General features: G+C 40.6%; 2 protein-coding genes across 3 annotated transcripts in view; one reads left to right on the top strand and one right to left on the bottom strand.

The window, feature by feature from the left end:
• The window catches only part of LOC109031015 (neuroligin-4, X-linked), a 649,145-nt gene that overhangs the window by 557,463 nt on the left and 71,567 nt on the right, over positions 1-20,115 (top strand). For both annotated transcript variants that reach the window (XM_072298040.1, XM_072298041.1), the window contains 2 exons: positions 1,343-1,711; positions 3,595-3,974. In XM_072298040.1, the coding sequence (XP_072154141.1) occupies positions 1,343-1,711; positions 3,595-3,974 (749 nt within the window). The remainder of the gene's footprint in view (positions 1-1,342; positions 1,712-3,594; positions 3,975-20,115) is intronic.
• Positions 7,112-19,974, bottom strand: LOC109031095 (uncharacterized). Its single transcript, XM_072298042.1, has 3 exons — positions 19,783-19,974; positions 13,342-13,560; positions 7,112-7,742 (listed from the first exon to the last, which is right to left on the bottom strand). The coding sequence occupies exons 1-3, from the start codon at positions 19,849-19,851 to the stop codon at positions 7,299-7,301; spliced, it is 732 nt and encodes a 243-aa protein (XP_072154143.1). The 5' UTR covers positions 19,852-19,974; the 3' UTR covers positions 7,112-7,298.

Genomic DNA, 20,115 nt, shown 5'->3' on the forward strand with positions numbered 1-20,115 from the left:
AACATTCTCTGCGTGCCAAGTTTAAGCCGGCGCACAGTGAGAATGTGGCAGTGATAGACCAATACCATAGATGAGCGACCATCTTGGGCCCACTGAGAGATGAATATATGCTCTGCGGACAAGTAGAGTCCCTTTAAATTATACTGACAGTGAGTGCTTTTTGATTAAAAACTACCGCTACTTGAAACATCGTAAAATATGGCATTAGGTCAATGAGATATCGTAGTGCCTCCTAATTCGGAATCATGTTACCATCTAATTTTGGTAGCGCCCAAAAATCGGATCGAATTTACACGAGCATTTGTCCAATGTCCATGTATCCGCGCGCAGGCTAATTTTGAAACTTCGTGCTCGATTTTTATTGATGTCATTAAGCCTTATTCCCTGGTAGAACCCAGTGGCGATGCGTAAATGATCGATTATCGATATTTTCCCATTCGGAGCTAAGGTAAAGAATCAATTATCAAGGTGTTCGTTGCGACCACCCTGTTAATCGATCCTTTTCCATAGGTTTAAATGGCAGATCAATCGACAAATCGCAAATCACGCCACGCCACTTCGTCACCTACCTGACATAAGGGCGTGACTACACTCTGCAATGAATCCTGTCTCCCACACTGCCGTGCTAAGGAAAAACGCCGTATGAACCCTCAGGCGTTGCCAACTTTCTTTTAGGAAATCACGAATTTTCCAGAAAATCTGTAAAAAGTTTTCTTCCAATTTGTCAGATAATTCTGTTCGCAATTTCATTTGAAGTTCCTGAAATTTCAAGGAAAAATATTCACATCTTTCCTCAAAAAGAATCATTTTATCGGAGGAAATTTGGCAACTCTCGAATGTTCATACAGCGTTTTTCCTTAGCTCGGCAGCATACAATTCAATGCTTTTCCGGGCTCATCTCAATGTGCAGTTACGCCCTTATGTCAGCCAAGAGACGACTGGTCGAAACGGGGCACAGTGGATCGAGTCAATCAGAGAGGTCGGACATGAAATTCTTGACTAAAACTGCAAGTTTTTATAGATTTATCTCGTCACATTTTAAAGTTTAAGGGGTGTCTCTAGCAGACAATTTCACGAGGAAACCAATGAAACCACTTTCAAAACCTCAAAGTTATATATGAACGGAGTTATAAGCGTTCATAGGTTCCAAATTTTGTCCGACCTCTCCTATTGACTCGATCCACTATGGGGGGGTTGAAACCACCCCGAAAACTTGAAATGCATTTTTTTTGTCTCTAGCCTTGGTTTTCTATTTCCTTTCCGATTGTTTTCGTCAAGTTATTCAGGCTATTCTTGTGTATTTTTCTTGTCCAATAATGAAATTTCGGGCTGTTTGTTACAGGGCTGTTCAACCGGACGGTACTGCTCTCCGGTTCGGCGCTGAGCTCGTGGGCGCTGGTGGAGGACCCAGTGATCTTCGCGGTGCGACTGGCGCAGCAGGTGAACTGCTCGATCCCGGAGAACCTGTACACGGACCACGAGCAGATCGTCGACTGCCTCCGGGACGTCCCGCTGGAGGAGCTCATGCGGGCCGACGTCTCGCCGCCGGCCTTCCTCAGCGCCTTCGGCCCCTCCGTCGACGGCGTCGTCATCCGCACCAACTTCCAGTCCGAGATCATGACCAACTTCCTCCCCGAGCTCCAGGGCTACTCCGCCGGCAGCGTCGCCATGGGCAACCTCGGACACCTCAAGAAAACCACCGAGTTCATAGGTATGATCCCTTCTATCAACACGAACTATTTGCGTTGTGGCATGGGCCATGTCATGCTCATGTCGCAAGCCGTCACCAATCAACCGCAAGTTGCAAGAGACATATCGACGGTGTAAGTCGGCAATCACATAACTCGTTTGCGGTGTCTGAAAATCTCCGCCTCCATGTTCATTTTTTAAAGGAGAACAGATTCACATCATTCCTTGAAGTTTATGCAGAATTTTCTTCGCACAGAGAAGAAAAATCACGGCAGTTTTAAAGTATTGCCGTTGAGTAATTTACCGTTTAAAAAATTAAGTATGACAGGAAGTCTGCGGCGTCGCAAACCGAGTTATGTGATTGCCGACTTACCTCGTCGATAAGTGAGATTCCACCAGCTTGCAAGAAATTCGCTTCGAAATAGTAGAGTATTTTCTAGTCAGCGTGTCTGGTATGGCTATGTGCAACGGACGTCAGATGATGATGATAGGTTACTTAAGAAGGTTTTGGATTGGGTCTTCTCCGGCAAAAAACGTAGAGGACGCCCTGCCAAATCGTGGATTGAGGGAATAAGGCAGGAAATGAGGAGATGCGATCTGCCGGAGGAGCTCTGGCAGGATCGCTGTCAGTGGCGGTTGGGTGTCGCAGAGCGCACAGAAGCGCTATAAGAGCGACTTGTTAGTAGTAATAATAGTAGGGTATCCATACAGGTAGAGGAAAGACAAGTCGAAATATGGAGTTCTTAGGGCCCAAAAGGGCAGCCAACCCTCTTAACACAAAAAATGTGACTGCCAATATTTAGATTCAATATTAAACCAAGATGGCAAAAAATGTTCAGAAATGAGCGTTCTTCTGCAAAAATGATTAAATTCACGCATAGACTATGTCAAATACGTAGTTTACCAACGCCGGGTCCTAACAACGGTAGTATAAATATCACCTCTGAATGATTTGAATTCATAGGTTCGCTACCTTTTTGGGTCCTTGAAGCTCCACATTCTCACACTTACTTGCATGTTCGTATTCTCCACGTGTAGGTACTCTACGAAATAGTAATGATGAAGATAAAGAGCCTCAGAACCACGAGTTTGGCGTGAACCGCCTTCAAATCCGGCTGATACCCTCAGTTTTGCCGGGCAGTTAGTTCAAATGCCTATTCGAATCACACTAAGGTCACCAAGTCAATACATGAATATTGAATAATGTTGATTATGCTAGCAACTGAGCAACTAGTAACTTATACACATGTTGGTAATTGGTAAATGACGTCAACAATGCTTGAGTATGGGAAGCGATGGCTCCCGAAACTAGTCTGGCGTTTTAAGACGTAAGCGAATGGAGATGTTGCATGTGTGAGGAATTTGCGATTTGACTGTTGCTTCTTATGTAAAAGTTCGCGAGAAACACAATGGTCAAGCCACTGGTTTTCTCTGAAATCAACTCCCAAGCTCAAAGTAAGCTCTCAAATTGAGGCCAAAATGGAGGGGATATCCCACCCTATCCTGAGAGTCCACCTCTACATCAAAACAAACTCTCCATGCAAAGATAGGGAGCAAATACATTAGCAGGGTTGCCACTTTATTTGGGGACTCCAAAACTGAAAACACGGCATCACTGCTAATGTATTTGCTCTCTATCTTTGCATGGAGAGTTTGTTTTGATGTAGAGGTGGACTCTCAGGATAGCGTGGGATATCCCCTCCATTTTGGCCTCAACTTGAGAGCTGTTTTTGAGCTTGGGAGTTGATTTCAGAGAAAACCAGTGGCACCATCGTGTTTCTCGCGAACTTTTACATAAGAGTCAATGGTCAAATCGCAAATCCCTCACACATGCAACATCTTCATTCGAGTTTTTTAGTTGGTTTTAGCTTAAGTTGGTTAATTACTATTGACGATGCGTTGCAGGTTACAGCAGGTATAGCGCGATATTCGGGGTCTCGACGTCGGAGTCGCTGAACAAGTTCTCGAACATGGACGTGCAGAAGGGCTTCGACGGAGACCGGCGGGACAAGATCCTGCGGACGTACGTGCGCAACGCCTACACGTACCACTTGTCGGAGATCTTCTTCACGGTGGTGAACGAGTACACCGACTGGGAGCGGACCGTCGACCACCCGATGAACACCCGCGACGCCACCATCGCCGCCCTCTCCGACGCCCAGTACGTCGCGCCCCTCGTCCAGATCGCCGACCTCCACTCCACCCCCTCGGCCAAAATCTCCAGCAACGTCAAGAGCTTCTTCTTCGTCTTCGACTACCAGACCAAGGACAGCGAGTACCCCCAGGTGAGTTCCACCGGATTAACCCCTTTCAACCCAGCCACTGGACTATACTGCTGTGCTAAGGAAAAACGCCGTATGAACTTCCAGGCGTTGCCAAATTTCCTTTGATAAAACACGAATTACCTGGCAAACTTATGAATATTTGTCTTCCAATTCTTCATGTAATATTGTTCTCAATTTCATCTAAGGTTCCTGAAAATTTCGAGGAATAATATTTTTAACTTTCCTAAAAAATGAACATTTCACAGGAGGAAATTTGGCAACTCTCGGATGTTCATACGGCGTTCTTCCTTAGCACGGCGGTATACTGCTCTGCCGTGCTAAGCAAGAACGCCGTAAATTCATCAAGATTTTCCCGCGTTTTTTGGAACTTAACACTTTATAAAATGGAGACCCACACGCCTCAAATTTTCAGGCCAAGTTCTTGATAGTATTTGCTAAATAATTCTAGAAAAACATTGTCCCAGGTACACACGTTCATTTTGCTATGATACATTGTTTCCAAAAAATATTACGGCGTTTTTGCGTTTCACGACAGTGCTGTGCTAAGGAAAAACGCCGTATGTACCTTCAGGGGCTCCCAAATTGCCTTTGGTAAATCACGAATTTTCGCGAATTTGTAAATATTTGCCCACCGATTTTTCCTAGATAATTTAGTTCGCAATTTCACCTAAAATTCCTGCAAATTTCAAGGAATGACATTCATAGCTTTCCTCAAAAATAATAAACACTTATTGTAGGAAATTTGGCAACTCTCGAATGTTCATACGGTGTTATTCCTTGGGACGGCAGTACCCTAACGTGTTAAGTAAGAACGCTGTATGAGCCATTAGTTGTTGCCAAATTTCCTTCAACAAATCACGATTTTTCAGGGAAATCTACGATTACGTCTCCTTCGGCTTTTCGCACGGTTTCGTCCGCATATCTACTAAAAAGTCTGAAAATTTTAAGGAAAAATATTATTCATAAATCTCCTCAGAAATGAATATTTTAAGGCAACTCTCAAACGTTCATACGGCGTTCTTCCTTAGCACGGCAGTATGGAAGTAGAGCGAGGGTTTCGCGCGTTGTTGACGGCGCAGAGATACAACTATTCGTGCTTGATGGATGTCCGTGTTGCATCTGCAAAATTGAAGGCGCGATAGCGCGCGGCGTGAACTCGCAGTGCTCCGCTCTATCCTGACAATAAGGTGTCGTTCAGATTCGGGAGATTAGTTGAAAAACGAGACCTGAGAACGTCTCTACTCTATTGCTTTCCCTTTTTCCCTAGCAGGCAGCAGGGTAGTACAGTACATCTAAATACTGGAGAGTATGGTCATTGACATAGAACCCTGAGGGTCCAAAAAATGGCGGCCGTTCTTGGTGGGAGTAGATGGGAACGGGTGTTGGCGTTTATCACAGCATAAGTAATTTTTGTCTTACGAATCGTGTTTTAAGAAACATTTTAAAGCAGAAACACGTATCAGAATGCTTAAATTATTAATTTGTCTAGTGGTCTATAATAGCCATAAAAGTTGTCACTGTCTCAAAGCGCCTATTTTCGAGGAATATCAATTACATTGTTACAAAGTTGTTGGTTCAAACATTGTTTCTGAAGTAGGCCAAGAAAGTTGTCTAAATTCGGTTTGTATAATATTCTCACTTTTCCTTGTCAAATGATAACTATACTCTGAAAATATGAGGATGCAGGTGAAGACGCAACAGTAACACCGCACCGATAAATAATTGATTCACCGGGTACATCTGTAATGCAGATTCACAACAGGGATAATCCGATAAATCTGCAATGCAGATTCGCAGGATTAATTAGCGTGTTATTGTTGCACGCATTCCCTACACCGTATTCTCTTCAGTCTACATGGTTCAACCTCTCGACCCCGCTAAGAAACATCAAGTTCGAGAAGCGGCAAGTTGCGAGGCTCTTTTCCACGCGTTATCTCCACCCTATGTTACACCTTACCACCTCGCAAAGGACTCGATTGTATTCCTAAGAAGCCCAACTTCGCTCGACTACGCTGCCAAACCAAGCTAAAAATTAGCGATTTTCTTGGTGAAACCACAAGGACCAATGTATTGCTGTATTGTTAATGTATTTGCTCCCTAGCTTTGCATGGAGAGTTTGTTTTGATGTAGAGGTGGACTCTCAGGGTAGGATGGGATATCCCCTCCATTCTGGCCTCACTTTGAGAGCTTTTTTTGAGCTTGGGAGATGATCAGAGAAAACCAGTGGCACCATCGTGTTTCTCGCGAACTTTTACACAAGAATCAATGGTCAAATCGCAAATCCCTCACACATGCAACATCTCCATTGTAGCATAAATCCATTTAAAGTAGGTAAAATTTAAATCGGTAGACTTCAAGGATTGTACTTCCGGAAAGTTTTCAGACTTATATGGGCGTAGAAAAGAGAATTAATTGAAGATAGTAGCGTCTCTCAATTCTTTAAAAAAAAATGTCATTCAAAAACTACGCGCGCGTAGAACCGGGCGATGGATGCATTGATGGTGAGCGCCAACTTTAGAAACCACATTGTAGGTTACGTATGGTTTAGAGTCCCTTTAACTGAGAGTTATAAGGTGAATCTACAGCGGTGCGTAGTAAGATATTTTTTCGCGCAGGGAGCGCCACCGCTGTGTTTTGATTTTTTGGTCCAAGCTATCCGTACAGCCCCACGTGAGTCCTTGAGCATTTATGAAAGTTAAAGGAATTTCTGTTAAAATCGAAGAGTCATAAGTTCTAGCCATAACATTATGCTTCCTGTCGGCTAAAAAAGACGTGAAAAGTAATTTCTGAAGCTCTGAAACTTGATCCCAGAAAAAAATATGGTTAAGCATGATGACCTTGGTGCAACCAATCGCGATTGATCGCTCTCAGCAGTTGCAGATATCTCTCTCCCATACCGTGAGCTATCTCTCTCGCACTTACAGATATCCCGTAAGAGAAACTGGGATCAAGTTATAGTTTTTATTTTTAAACTTTCAAAGCTTGCGTTCGTTTCTAAGCATTCTAGACGTATGCTGCTAGAACTTATGAGTCTTAAAATTTAATATATATCTATCGTGATATTTAAATAATCACTGATTTCGGAGTCAATGTAATAAATGTTGGACATTGAAAATTTTAAAAGAGGTAAAGAGAAGTAGTAGTATTAATATGGTTTTATTTGGACTGACAATTTCGCAACCGTAACAAAGTATAGACTTTCACAAAGGTTGAGAATTATAGGTTTACTTACAGTTAACCAATGAAAATAAAGTAATAAATGTCAATGTTAGTATTTAGATATGTTACTCAATTTTTTGTATTAATTTACCCAAAAAAGCTATATTATACAGAAACTTTACGTTTAAACAATTGCACATTTTCTATGGCGAAAATATCATCAATTATGCTCACTACTGGTGAGCAGGATTTTTTCACTGGAACAGAGAAACCATACGGCAAGCCCCTGAAGAGCGCAAACATGCGACTCTGCATGTCTTCACATAATTCTTGATATATTTCTCTCATACATGTTCCAAAGTCCAAAAATGTTTTAGGAAACGTTGTTCGATTCTTAAGACTTTCTAATATTATTCTAAAGTCGTCTGATGTCACAATTGGAAATGTTTTGTTTTCCCGATCCAGCACATACTTCCACTGGTATACTTTTTCGGGTAGGTTCTTATATTCAGCAGTCCTCTTACTGGGAATACCTTTAAGGAGGCGTTTTTCTAATAGTTCAATCATTGTTCTGTTCATTACAAAACTCACCTCTTTTTCCAACAAAGCCTGTGAACATTCGTAAAAAGGAAAAATCAGAGGGCGATTATTAGAACGGCTGATGTAACATTTTCACAGAACAGAACATTGAATTTCATCAAACAAAACTACGAAAAATCTGAGAAAAATAGACTCGTAACCTCGCCTGAAAAAATCACGTTAATGGGGCGACACATTTACGTATAATGTCAATACCTTGTTACGTAACTACCAACACCTTCTTTCGTTGAAATAACGTTGTAAGGGCGTTACTTCACGGAGAAAAAAACCTCGTGCGTGGGACCCGAAGGTTAGGTCATATGGATCTCTGAAGTTTTCAGATTGAGCATCTGAAAACTTTAGGTCTAGCCGTCGAGGTCCGGATCACACATCTGAAACTTCAGTTCTTACATCTGAAGTACTTCGGTTTTCACATCCGGAAAACTTCGGTTCTCACATCTGAAGTACTTCAGATGTAAGAACTGAAGTTTCAGATGTGTGATCCGAACCTCGACAGCCAGACCTAAAGCAGTGTTCAGATGCTCAATCTGACAGCTTCAGAGATCCATATGACCTAAACTTCGGGTCCCACGCACGAGGTTTTTTTCTCCATGTGGCACAGCCAATTAACGTAATCAGATTACGAGTTGCAGTAACATCACAAAATTGTTAAGAATGCGGACAGTGAAAAACATTAACAAAATAAACTGATCGCTAGCAACGTCACGTGTATACCTCGTTATATTTCTCGTTGTATCACATGGTAACGACATGATAATACGTATTTTTCGTAACGTACTAGCCACAACGCTCGATCTTACGTTGCGTTCTAACGTCTATCTAACGTTTCTGGATTACGTTATGTATCGTTACCTACTAAAAATCATCGCAAATCAGGTTGTTACAACGATGTAGATTGTTACATTACGGACATACGCAACCGTAATAAAATAAAATTATTAAGGTTCGTCTATGTATAACTGTAACATGTAATATCTAATGAGGTAGGTACCATATTATAAAAAAAATTACGTGCCATGGACACAAAAACTAAATAAAAAACTTCGTAAAAATTTGTGAATAGAAATACGAAAATGAAAGCAATATTTTAAAAGCAGTTAGGTATTTCTGCTTTTAAAAATATTGCTTTCATTTTCGTATTTCTATTCACATTTTTTATTTTAAAAGCAGTTAGGTATTTCTATCCGTATGGGGGACTGATGTCACAGGCTTAGCAATCCTGCGGACCCCAGCTGGTAACCCCTGCCTTATGAGGTAGTGGAGATGGTCACCGGCTTCAAGGCGTATGAACCACCCATTGGAAGGGCAGGCAGGGCTCTCAGCTGTAGTGGAAGCAACCTGTCTAGGAGAGGAAACTCCGAAATCGAACCCCGGTCCTCCAGGTTGGGGGTTGAGTCATCGGGCCAACTCCCCGATACTCGGAAAAAGAAATACTGTTAAAAGACCCAATAACAATTGCCTCGGTACAAATGGAAATAAACGGATTTATCGGAAAAAATTACGTAAACGGATGATGGTTTTTGGAACATGGAACGTACAAGGAATTTCTACGAAAATGACGGAAGTGGTATCGGAGATAGGGAGTCACGGATTTGATGTCACAGTATTAACAGAAACGAAGAAGAAAGGACAAGGCTCTGTAAGTGTAAAGGAATACGATTTGTTTTATAGTGGCGTGGAAAAAGATCAGCGAGCTCAGCAGGTGTTGCAATTCTTATTCGCAAGAGCCTACGGAAGTGCATCACTACATGGGAAGCTGTTAACCCCCGAATGATAAAGATGAATATGGCAGTGTTTGGCCATAAAATCACCATTTTGGGAGTGTATGGAGTCAACGATGATTCTACTGTCGCAGTGAAGGACCAATTTTTTGAAGAATTGAACGAGGAGATTGGCAAGATTGGATCCAGGAGGGAAATCATTGTGTTGGGAGATCTCAATGGTAGAATAGGACGTCAAATTAAAAGTAAGATCGTCGGCCCTTTCGGAGAGGCGGCACTAAATGATAACGGAGCCCGTATCATTGACGTATGTGAGCAAAGGGACATGAAGGTGCTCAATGGGTTCTACCAACACAAGGATATCCATAAATATACTTGGGTTCAGTCTACTCGCGGGTTGAAATCAATCATTGATTATGTGGTTGTTAGACAAGACACGGGAATGAAGATTCAGCAAGTTAGAGTGTGGAGAGGTCTTTCCTGCGGCAGTGATCATTATTTCCTCGGGGCGAAAGTAGCTTTCCCAGTGAAAGGGAGCCAGGAGACCAGGCAAGCACAGGAACAGGTTCACCAACAAAAAGATCGTGTCAAGCTTGTAAGGGTGATTTCACGATAAGAGGAATAGTCGTGTCGCCGTGGGTTATGAACGATATAGGGCAAAACGATTGAAAACCAAATGAATAAATCAATAGGAATGATGTCCCTGAACCTATTCACGCTAAAAAATATGATAAATTATTATCATATTTCATAATATGAGACTTTAAAGGCCGAAAATGTCCGGTCGGTTACGCGTCGCCAACCCCGATTTTGAAGCAAAAGAGCAATTTGCGGTAACAAATCAGTACTGATCATGAACTCTTTGGCAATATTTGCTGAAAAGAGACTCTAATGTTCAAGAAAATTGCCAGTTTGAACTGAAATGTTTATTATTGAGCGAGAAAAGTCATTAGAAAGAGGTGTCGCCACATTTGGCAACAAATTTTTGCAGTTGTATTGAGTGCAGTGTTTATCTCGCCAGACGGAGTCAGGAGTTTCAAAATTGCCATCAAATTGTTCGCTGAAGTCTTCTCGACAAAACCATTACTGATAAGTCAGTTTTTTTTACAATGAAAACTTTAATTATTATGAAAACCAGTGATTTTTAGGTGTGTAGCACTAATTCCTCACTACGCAAAAACCTCAATTTAATATTATTAAACTAAAAGGAAGTCTCCAAAGTTTAGAAAACTTTTAAGGCAGCATCAATTCCACCTCATAACTCAAGAATTGCCAAGTTTCATCTTTTGTATCATCTTTTATCTCACATTTTCAAGTGTCGGTTACGCTGCGTCTGTTACGTAACCGACACAATATGGCAGGGCCGCCATGTTTGCGTGGACCTCCAGCAGTCCCGCGGGAAGCGCTGATACCTGATTCAATGGCTTGTTTATCAATCACTTTAACTTTGCACTGAATCAAAATGGAGCGTGCCAAAGCTGGAAAAAGGAGGTTCAATACCTTTAAAATGAGGTAATGAAATCCTGTTAAAATTGGTGCACTTTTATTTTTAAGGTATTTCACATTTTAACTATTCCTGTTATCGTGAAATCACCCGTAAACTATAATATTGACAGCTCGCAGCATCCAAGTGTAAGGGCATTATATGGAAAGCGCTTGGATGAGAAGTTGGGCGAATCAAGGGACGGTGATACCGAACAGCAGTATCAGTTCCTGAAGGATTGCATTCACTCGGCAGCAATGGAGGCTCTTGGTGTTGTTGATGATAGAAAAGTTAGCGAAAAACCTTACTGGTGGGACGAAGAAATTGAGAAGGAGATTCAAGAGAAACGGAAAAAATATCATCAGTTCCTTTCCTCTAAAAAAACAGAAGACAAAGAGGCGTGTAAAAAAGCTCAGACGCAGGTACGAAGGCTCATAACCAAGAAAAAGAACGAATCTTGGGAGAGGAGCTGTAATAAAATAGACACGTACATAGGAGGAAGGAAAAGCACTGAGAGCTGGAAGTTGCTGAAAGGGCTGCGAAGGGACATGAAGCGGGACTTAATATCTCCGATATCCATTGATAAACTGGAGGGTTATTTTAAAAATCTACTGACAGAAAGGCGACCTGAATTTCAAGATGGAGGTGTAAGCTTAGAGTATACTAACGATAATCATAACTTGGAGATCCATCTGGAGGACGTGGTAAAGGCCGTACGAGAGCTGAAGAATGATAAAGCTCCGGGTCCGGGAAATATTCCTGCTGAGTTGATCAAGTGTGGAACCTGCAAGCTGTTTCAACGGTTGAGATACCTGATGCAAGATTGCTTGGACGGTGGAAAGGTACCGACAGAATGGAAAGAGTGTCACCTATATACAAGAAGAAGGGTAGAAAAGATGAGTGTGATAACTATAGAGGACTGTCGGTTGCAGGTACCCTAAGCAAAGTGTATGGAAAAATCCTGAAAGCAAAAATCGAAGAGGAATGGAAAGAACATGAAGCGGAAGAGCAAGCAGGTTTCAGAGCCGGTCGGTCAACGATTGATCACTTATTTACCATCATCCACGTCATCGAGAAAAAGAAAGGAGTTGGCCAGGAATTACATCTAGTGTTTGTGGATCTCCAGAAAGCTTACGATAGTGTGCCATTGATGAAACTTTGGGAAGCCTTGAACAAAAGGGGTTTTAGTGGGGGACTAATTAGTGCTATTAAGGAATTTTATGGTGGGGCTTTTTCAAGGGTTAAATCGCATGGGGAGTTAACGTTGGGGTTTTTAATTACTAAAGGACTGAAACAAGGGTGTTGTTTGTCGCCAACCTTATTTAAAGTGTACCTGGAAGAAGTTTTAAAGGAATGGAAAAGATGCTGTTCGGGAATGGGCGTCCCGCTACGTGAAGATGGCACCCTTTATACTCTGTGCTTTGCTGATGATCAGGTGGTAATAGCTCAGGACGAAGAAGATGCGAATTACATGACGCGTAAGTTAGTGGAAGTATACCGAAAGTGGGGAATGGAAGTAAATGTGGTTAAGACGGAGAAGTTGGTTATTGGTGGTGATCAGCAAAGCATTGAACTGGAGGATGGCCGGAAGATTCTGGACTGTGAAGAGTATAAATATCTAGGAGTTTTGTTAACTAAGGACGGAAATTTGGATCGAGCTATTAAAGAGCGGAATGTGCAAGGCAGGAAAGCTATCGCGATGCTGAATGGGGTTCTCTGGGACCAGAGGATCTCCAAGGAGACCAAAAGAAAAATTTACAACGTCATCGTAAAGAGTATCGTAACCTACGGGAGTGAGGTCTGGCAACTCAAGAAAAAGAACTGAAGACATGCTTAGGGCAACTGAGATGGACTTTTGGCGAAGGTCTGCTGGGATATCGAGAAGAGAGCGTATCCGCAATGAAAAGGTACGCGAGATAATGGGTGTGGAGAAGGACATCGTGCACGATATCAGGTCCAAGCAGTTGGTCTGGTATGGACATGTGCGAAGGATGGCAGATGATCGGTTGCCCAAGCAGGTCTTCGATTGGGTTCCTCCCGGAAGGCGACGGCTTGGACGTCCTGTGAAAGGTTGGCGACAAGGGGTGGAGGAGGAGATCAGAAGGTGCCAATTGCCTGATGATCTCTGGGAGGATAGGGGGCAATGGCGATTGGGCGTCGCAGAGCGCGACGCGGCGCTATAGAAGCGACTTTATGTATGTAGTTAGGTATTTCTGATTTATGGGAGACGCATCATAAACCTTAAAGAGTGATATTTATCTGAAAAAAGCACGATGTATGCGGTTGTACAACCCATTTTTAACGTTCAATAGAGATTTTGAACTGGTATGAATTTCCCTTACTTACAACTTTTTAAAAACTGTAAGCTATTGAATTTTAGGTAGGTCTGAAAATTAAAACTTACTATTCGGTTTCTGAGAACTTTGTTTTCATCTCTTACGGCGGCAAGATCTTTTCCTAGGGCGGCAAGCTCTTTCCGACTGGCGGCAAGCTGTTTGCGATAATGCCATTCCAGTGTTTGGAATAACTGTCTAATTATTGCGTGTTGGGCTGTGGGACCTCTTACTGAAAAAGCCTCTTCAAGTTGATTTCTAATAAAGTCGTCCTCATTTTGGCTTGATTCCTTAGAGAGCATTGAGAACACAACAGTGTGAAAAAACATGTTTTTTCCAGTAACAATTATCGTCATACAATTATTATACAGGGTGTTCGAAAAGTCCCCTCCCCCCCTCTAACTTTTGACCTAATTGAGGTAGAGATTTGAAACTTAGAGGGTGTTCCTAGATCAAAGAGAGCTACTTTTTGACCCCCCCCCAAAATTTGGGGGGCCCCATTTTGGGGGGGTTACGGACCCTAACTTTTAATTTTCAAATGGGAAGACCCCCTTTGTGATACCTCGTTCGAAAGAGCATAAAAAAAGAAAATTTTTCGCGCAAACCGGAAGTCATTATCTCAAACCGTTTCAAAATGGCGGCCGGTCAAAGTTCCAAATGGCCGAAAATTTGCACCTCTGCTATTTGCACATGGATTTGCTTGAAACTCAGTATCTGGGGGTATTTTGGCACGAAAAAAACGAATTTAACGTTAGATTTTCAAAAAAACCCTAATTTTTCAAAATGGCGACCGGTTTAGGCTCAAAAAGGCCGAAAATTTGACAAACTCGATTTTTTATCCAATGGATTCACCTGAAATTCGGTATCTGGGGGTATTTTGACCCGAGAATAACGAATTCAACGTTAGATTTTTAAACAAACCCTAATTTTTCAAAATGGCCGCCGATTAAAGTTCAAAATGGTCAACAATTGGCAACCTCGACTTTTTGCCGATAGATTCGCCTCAAACTCGGTGAAATAACGTCGAATTCGTTTGTCTCCCACCCAGATACCCTCAAACACCGAGTTTGAGGCGAATCTATCGGCAAAAAGTCGAGGTTGCCAATTGTTGACCATTTTGAACTTTAATCGGCGGCCATTTTGAAAAATTAGGGTTTGTTTAAAAATCTAACGTTGAATTCGTTATTCTCGGGTCAAAATACCCCCATTCAGGTGAATCCATTGGATAAAAAATCGAGTTTGTCAAATTTTCGGCCTTTTTGAGCCTAAACCGGTCGCCATTTTGAAAAATTAGGGTTTTTTTGAAAATCTAACGTTAAATTCGTTTTTCTCGTGCCAAAATACCCCCAGATACCGAGTTTCAAGCAAATCCATGTGCAAATAGCAGAGGTGCCAATTTTCGGCCATTTGGAACTTTGACCGGCCGCCATTTTGAAACGGTTTGAGATAATGACTTCCGGTTTGCGCGAAAAATTTTCTTTTTTTATGCTCTTTCGAACGAGGTATCACAAAGGGGGTCTTCCCATTTGAAAATTAAAAGTTAGGGTCCGTAACCCCCCCAAAATGGGGCCCCCCCAAATTTTGGGGGGGTCAAAAAGTAGCTCTCTTTGATCTAGGAACACCCTCCAAGTTTCAAATCTCTACCTCAATTAGGTCAAAAGTTAGAGGGGGGGAGGGGACTTTTCGAACACCCTGTATGTATTATTAAAAAGTATAATAACTGCTGTCATCATACATATAAAATTGATAAAAAAAAGAAAAAGGAAAATAAAATCGAAAAACAAAGGAATAAAGGAGAAAAATGTGCAAAGGGAAACATTTTATATAGGTACTGAAAAGGAAAGAGCGACGTCCAGAATGGTACAATTTGGGTCCGCGAGGATTCTTCTGAAACCGGGCCAAAACGATACCTTATGATACCCTAAAACTCTGGTAACAATTTTAGCTTGAGTATACATACACGGTGATCCAAAAGTCCCTTCCACCCCCTCTAACTTTTTACCTAATTGAGGTAAAGGTTTGAAACTTGGAGGATATTCCTAGGTCAAAGGAAGCTACTTTTTGGCCCCCCTAAAATTTTCAGGGGGGCTCCCCTTGGGGGGCAACGGCCCCCAACTTTTAATTTTCAAATGCGAAGACCCCTTTTGTGGTAGCTCGTTCGAAAGAGCATATAAAAAGAAAACTTTTCGCGCAAACCCGAAGTCAATATCTCAAACCGTTTCAAAATGGCGATCGGTTAAAGTTCAAAATGGCCGAAAATTCACACCGGTTATTTCTCGATGGATTTGCGCGAAAATCGGTAAGCAGGGGTATTTTGACACGAGAAAAACGAATTTGACATTAGATTTTCAAAAAACCAAAATTTCCAAAATGGCCGCCGGTGAAAGTTTAAAATCGCCGAAAATTGTCACCTCGGTTTTTTCCTGATGGTATTGTCTAAAACTGAGAATTTGAGAGTATTTTGACGTAAGATAAACAAATTTGAACTTACAAAGATTTCTAAAAAAATCAATATTTGGTCATTTTGAACTTTAACCGGCGGCCATTTTGGAAATTTTGGTTTTTTGAAAATCTAATGTCAAATTCGTTTTTCTCGTGTCAAAATACCTCTGCTTACCGATTTTCGCGCAAATCCATCGAGAAATAACCGGTGTGAATTTTCGGCCATTTTGAACTTTAACCGATCGCCATTTTGAAACGGTTTGAGGTATTGACTTCGGGTTTGCGCGAAAAGTTTTCTTTTTATATGCTCTTTCGAACGAGCTACCACAAAAGGGGTCTTCGCATTTGAAAATTAAAAGTTGGGGGCCGTTGCCCCCCAAGGGGAGCCCCCCTGAAAATTTTAGGGGGGCCAAAAAGTAGCTTCCTTTGACCTAGGAATATCCTCCAAGTTTCAAATCTTTACCTCAATTAGGTAAAAAGTTAGAGGGGGTGGAAGGGACTTTTGGATCACCCTGTATACGCACGGTTTTTAAGAAATGGGGGGCAAAGTTGCCAAATCGCCATCATTCTGGACAGCATTTTTACAGCAAAAAGACGGGGAAAATGGACGAAAAAGTTACACCTTTGATGAGTTTTGGCTGTATATGTTCTTATTAGGCCCCCGTGCATATAATTGTGTTCAGTTTCAAAAATGTCGGTCGCACATTGGTCCATAATGGCGAGAAATTGTCGAAAAATCAGGATTCTCTATCAAATTTTTTGAAATGGAAGTAAAATTGTCGTCTCTTGTAGTTTTCATGGCTAATAACGTTTTTATCGGTCCTCAATGTTGTGTTCATTTTTACAAATTGAGGACACCGCACCAAGAACAGCCTATAGGCGTATAGGTCGTTATTACGCCCATCTGCTTTTCGGATTCTACGTACCCTGGACTGCTGTGGTAGCGATAGAAGATAGATAGTTAACGGCTCGAGGTCGAAAAACCTTTTTTTTCCGAGTTAAGTCAGGCCTCTGGATCGATGGGTGCAAGAACGACCTATACGCGCGGCCTAACTTAACTATAAACTTAATGGCCTATAAGGTGCTAGTTACCCCTATCTTTACTCACTATCGATATTCTTCCATTTTGCGTTAATCAAGCGTGATTAAAATGATTTATACTTCATATTCCCACCAAAATGACTGTTGGGCGTAATAATGGCCTGTAAACTGCTTTTTTAAATTAAATATATTAGAGTGTAAACCCAAAATGTATCGCAAAATCCACCCGGCATCCTTCAATAGAAGGGTTAGGTCACCCAAAAACACCAAAACAGGGTACCTGCGTAGAAATAAGTCTGCGCCGTACATCAAAAACAAAACTTTAAATGCGTTTTTCTCAAAACGCGGTTTCCAGTTATAGGCTATTCTTGGTGCGGTGTCCTCAATTTTCATCGCATAGTGGTCCAAAATGGGGGAATTAGTGGATAAATTAAGATCCTCTGTCAAAATTTTTAAAATGAAGTAAAACTGTTGATCCCCTACAGAGTTCAAATCCCAAAAAAACTTCGTGTATCTAATTTTTATTAATTATTGCTGCATGTCAGACCATATTGTTTATAGAACTTTGTTATAGATTAGATTTTGTAGCACTATTTCTATTAAATATGCAAACTTTCAGAAATTTAAAAAAAAAATGAGGAAAAATGGAGAGAAAAATTAAATAAAGATTTCAACAGTAAAAAAAAGAATGAAAAAAAAAAAACAGAAAACAAAAGAAAAAGGAAAAAACAAAAACCCAAAACAAAGAACAAAAAAAATTAAAAAAATCAGAAAACAAAAAAGATTTAAAAAAATGAACAAAAAACTTCTTCAAAGATTAGTACCGTGACTTGGTGAAGAAGCTTACCCATATTATATTTAATGCAATGTAGAAGCAAATAATGTTACAAAATCTAATTTTTAACAAAGTTCTATTAAAAAGACCGTCTGACAAACAGTAATAATTAAAAAAAAGTTAGATACATGAATTTTTTTCGGGGTCCGAACTCTACAGGGGACCAACAGTTTTACTTCATTTTAAAAATTTTGACAGAGGATCTTAATTTATCCACTAATTCCCCCATTTTGGACCACTATGCGATGAAAATTTGTAAAAATGAACACAACGTAATGCATTGAGGACCGATAATAACGTTTTTAGCCATGAAAACTACAAGAGACGACAATTTTACTTCCATTTCGAAAAATTTGATAAAGAATCCTGATTTGTCGACAATTTCTCCCCATTTTGGACCACTGTGCGACCGAAATGTTTGAAAGTTGAAACTGAACACAGTTATATGCACAGGGGCCTAATAAGAACATTTACGTAGCCAAAACCCATCACACTGAAAAAAATTCTCGGCGTTTTTACCAAGGTCCGTCGGTAACTTTACCATCTCGCTTTTTTTACCAATTATTGGTAATGTTACCAAGACAGACTGGTAAGCTTTTACCTAAAAACCGGTATTTTTACTAGTTTTTTCAGGTCAGAATACCACTTTTATTGGTAATCAATTCTCGGTAACTTTACCATTTTATTTTCGGTAATTTCACCACAGTGATCTATAAAAAGTATTGGCGTTTTTACCAAGGTCCATCGGTAACTTTGCCATCTCACTATTGTTACCAATTATATTGGTAATTTTACAGAGACAAAATGATAAGCTTACCAATTGAACCTTATTTTACTAACCGTATTTCAAGGTATGAAATAAAATACAGTTTGCACAGTACAAATGAGTTTTTTCAACATGGAGGGAAGTGTTATAAAAGGAGCGCGTTGAAAATAGATATGAAGTGTGAAATGACCGATCATATTAACAGAATTGACTTAAGTTCAGCGAACATGGTTGGTACTAGGGGGTACGCCCCCTGACCGCTATGCGGCCCAACCCCCTGAAGGCGCCCCGCGCCATCAATGGGCCGCTTCGCGGCCCTATTTTTACCCTCCTATCAATGTTGGTTTTATTTTCCCCTAAATAATTACGATATGAGGTATACTTTACTTTTAGAAAGAAATGATTTTTGTTTTTGATGAAAAAAGAAAAAAAATTGAAGTCAAAAGGACGCGTTTTGCAATGACTGATTAATGAAACAATGCAGTAAAACAACGATCGCCGATAATCAGACCATAATTTAAGAGGCTGAGGAGTCAGGAATCGAACCCTTAAATTGAGACTTACAGCGCTTCCGACGTCCTAGACGATTTGGCCATCGCTCATCTAAGGGGGGCATTTTTGTGTTGATAATGATAAGTAGAGCTGATGCGCAGGCTACTCACAATCAGCCACTGCGCAACCTTCTGCGCACAGCGGCAGGAGGTGCGGAGCTTTCTGTAAATTCACTCACTTTTATAACTTGATTGTAAAAAAAACCTGGGCCCTATTTTCAAAATCTGATTAAAACGGGCTCATCTGGGGCCTATCACCTGTCGATAACCGCAAAAATTATGGAAATCGGCCCGGTACAACGCTCAAACGAACTATGACAAAAATCATCAATTCACATTGTTTAAATAGGAAAATTCGCAACTGTACCTCGTAATATAAAAAACCTGAATTTTGGAAATCTGAATAAAGCGGGCTCATCTAGAGACAATTGCCCGTCGATAACCGCAAAAATCATGAAAATCGGCCCGGTAGAACGCTGGAACTAGGCGTTACCAGTTACGCAAAATTAGGAGGTCTCGAAGCTTATAGTATAGATGTGGAGTGTAGCCAAGTGCTAGAAATAATGTAACATTTTTTTAAAAAAAATTACATTTTATGAATGAAATGTAAGTTTTTTTTAATAAAATTAATAAAATGTAAGTTTTTTTTGAAAAAATTAATAAAATGTAAGTTTTTTTAAAAAAATTAATAAAATATAAGTAAGTTTTTTTTTAATAAAATTAATAAAATGTAAGTTTTTTTTAAAAAAAAATTTACATTATTTCCAGCACTTGGCTACACTCCACATACCAAAATTGACTTGTTAAGCCCATACTTAAAGATATGACTATAAAGTGAAAATTACTTAAATAAAGTATTAGTTAATGTCATACTTACAGTTAAAAGCGGTCGCAGCGCAAAAGCTGTTGCTACTGCTAAGCAGCAAAAGAACACGACACACTTCATGTTTTAGAGGAAATGAGTCTGGCATTTAGAACACTGCAAGAAGTTGAGCTCTTATCTAACGGTGATAAAACATTTCTCCAGCTCTATTTTTTGAACGAGTCAGCAGGATTCTTACAAATAAAAGATAATATAAAATAATCAGCGATTGGCATGGTAGCTATTAGAGTAGAGCGATTCATACATTTCCGACGGAAATACAGTTAAGCTCCCGCGACATCCGGCCGACAGATTAAAACAGAGACACTAATATTTTTTCTTTATTTT

Source organism: Bemisia tabaci, chromosome 3 (assembly GCF_918797505.1).
Source record: "Bemisia tabaci chromosome 3, PGI_BMITA_v3".
In the NCBI taxonomy this organism is placed as follows: Eukaryota; Metazoa; Arthropoda; class Insecta; order Hemiptera; family Aleyrodidae; genus Bemisia; species Bemisia tabaci.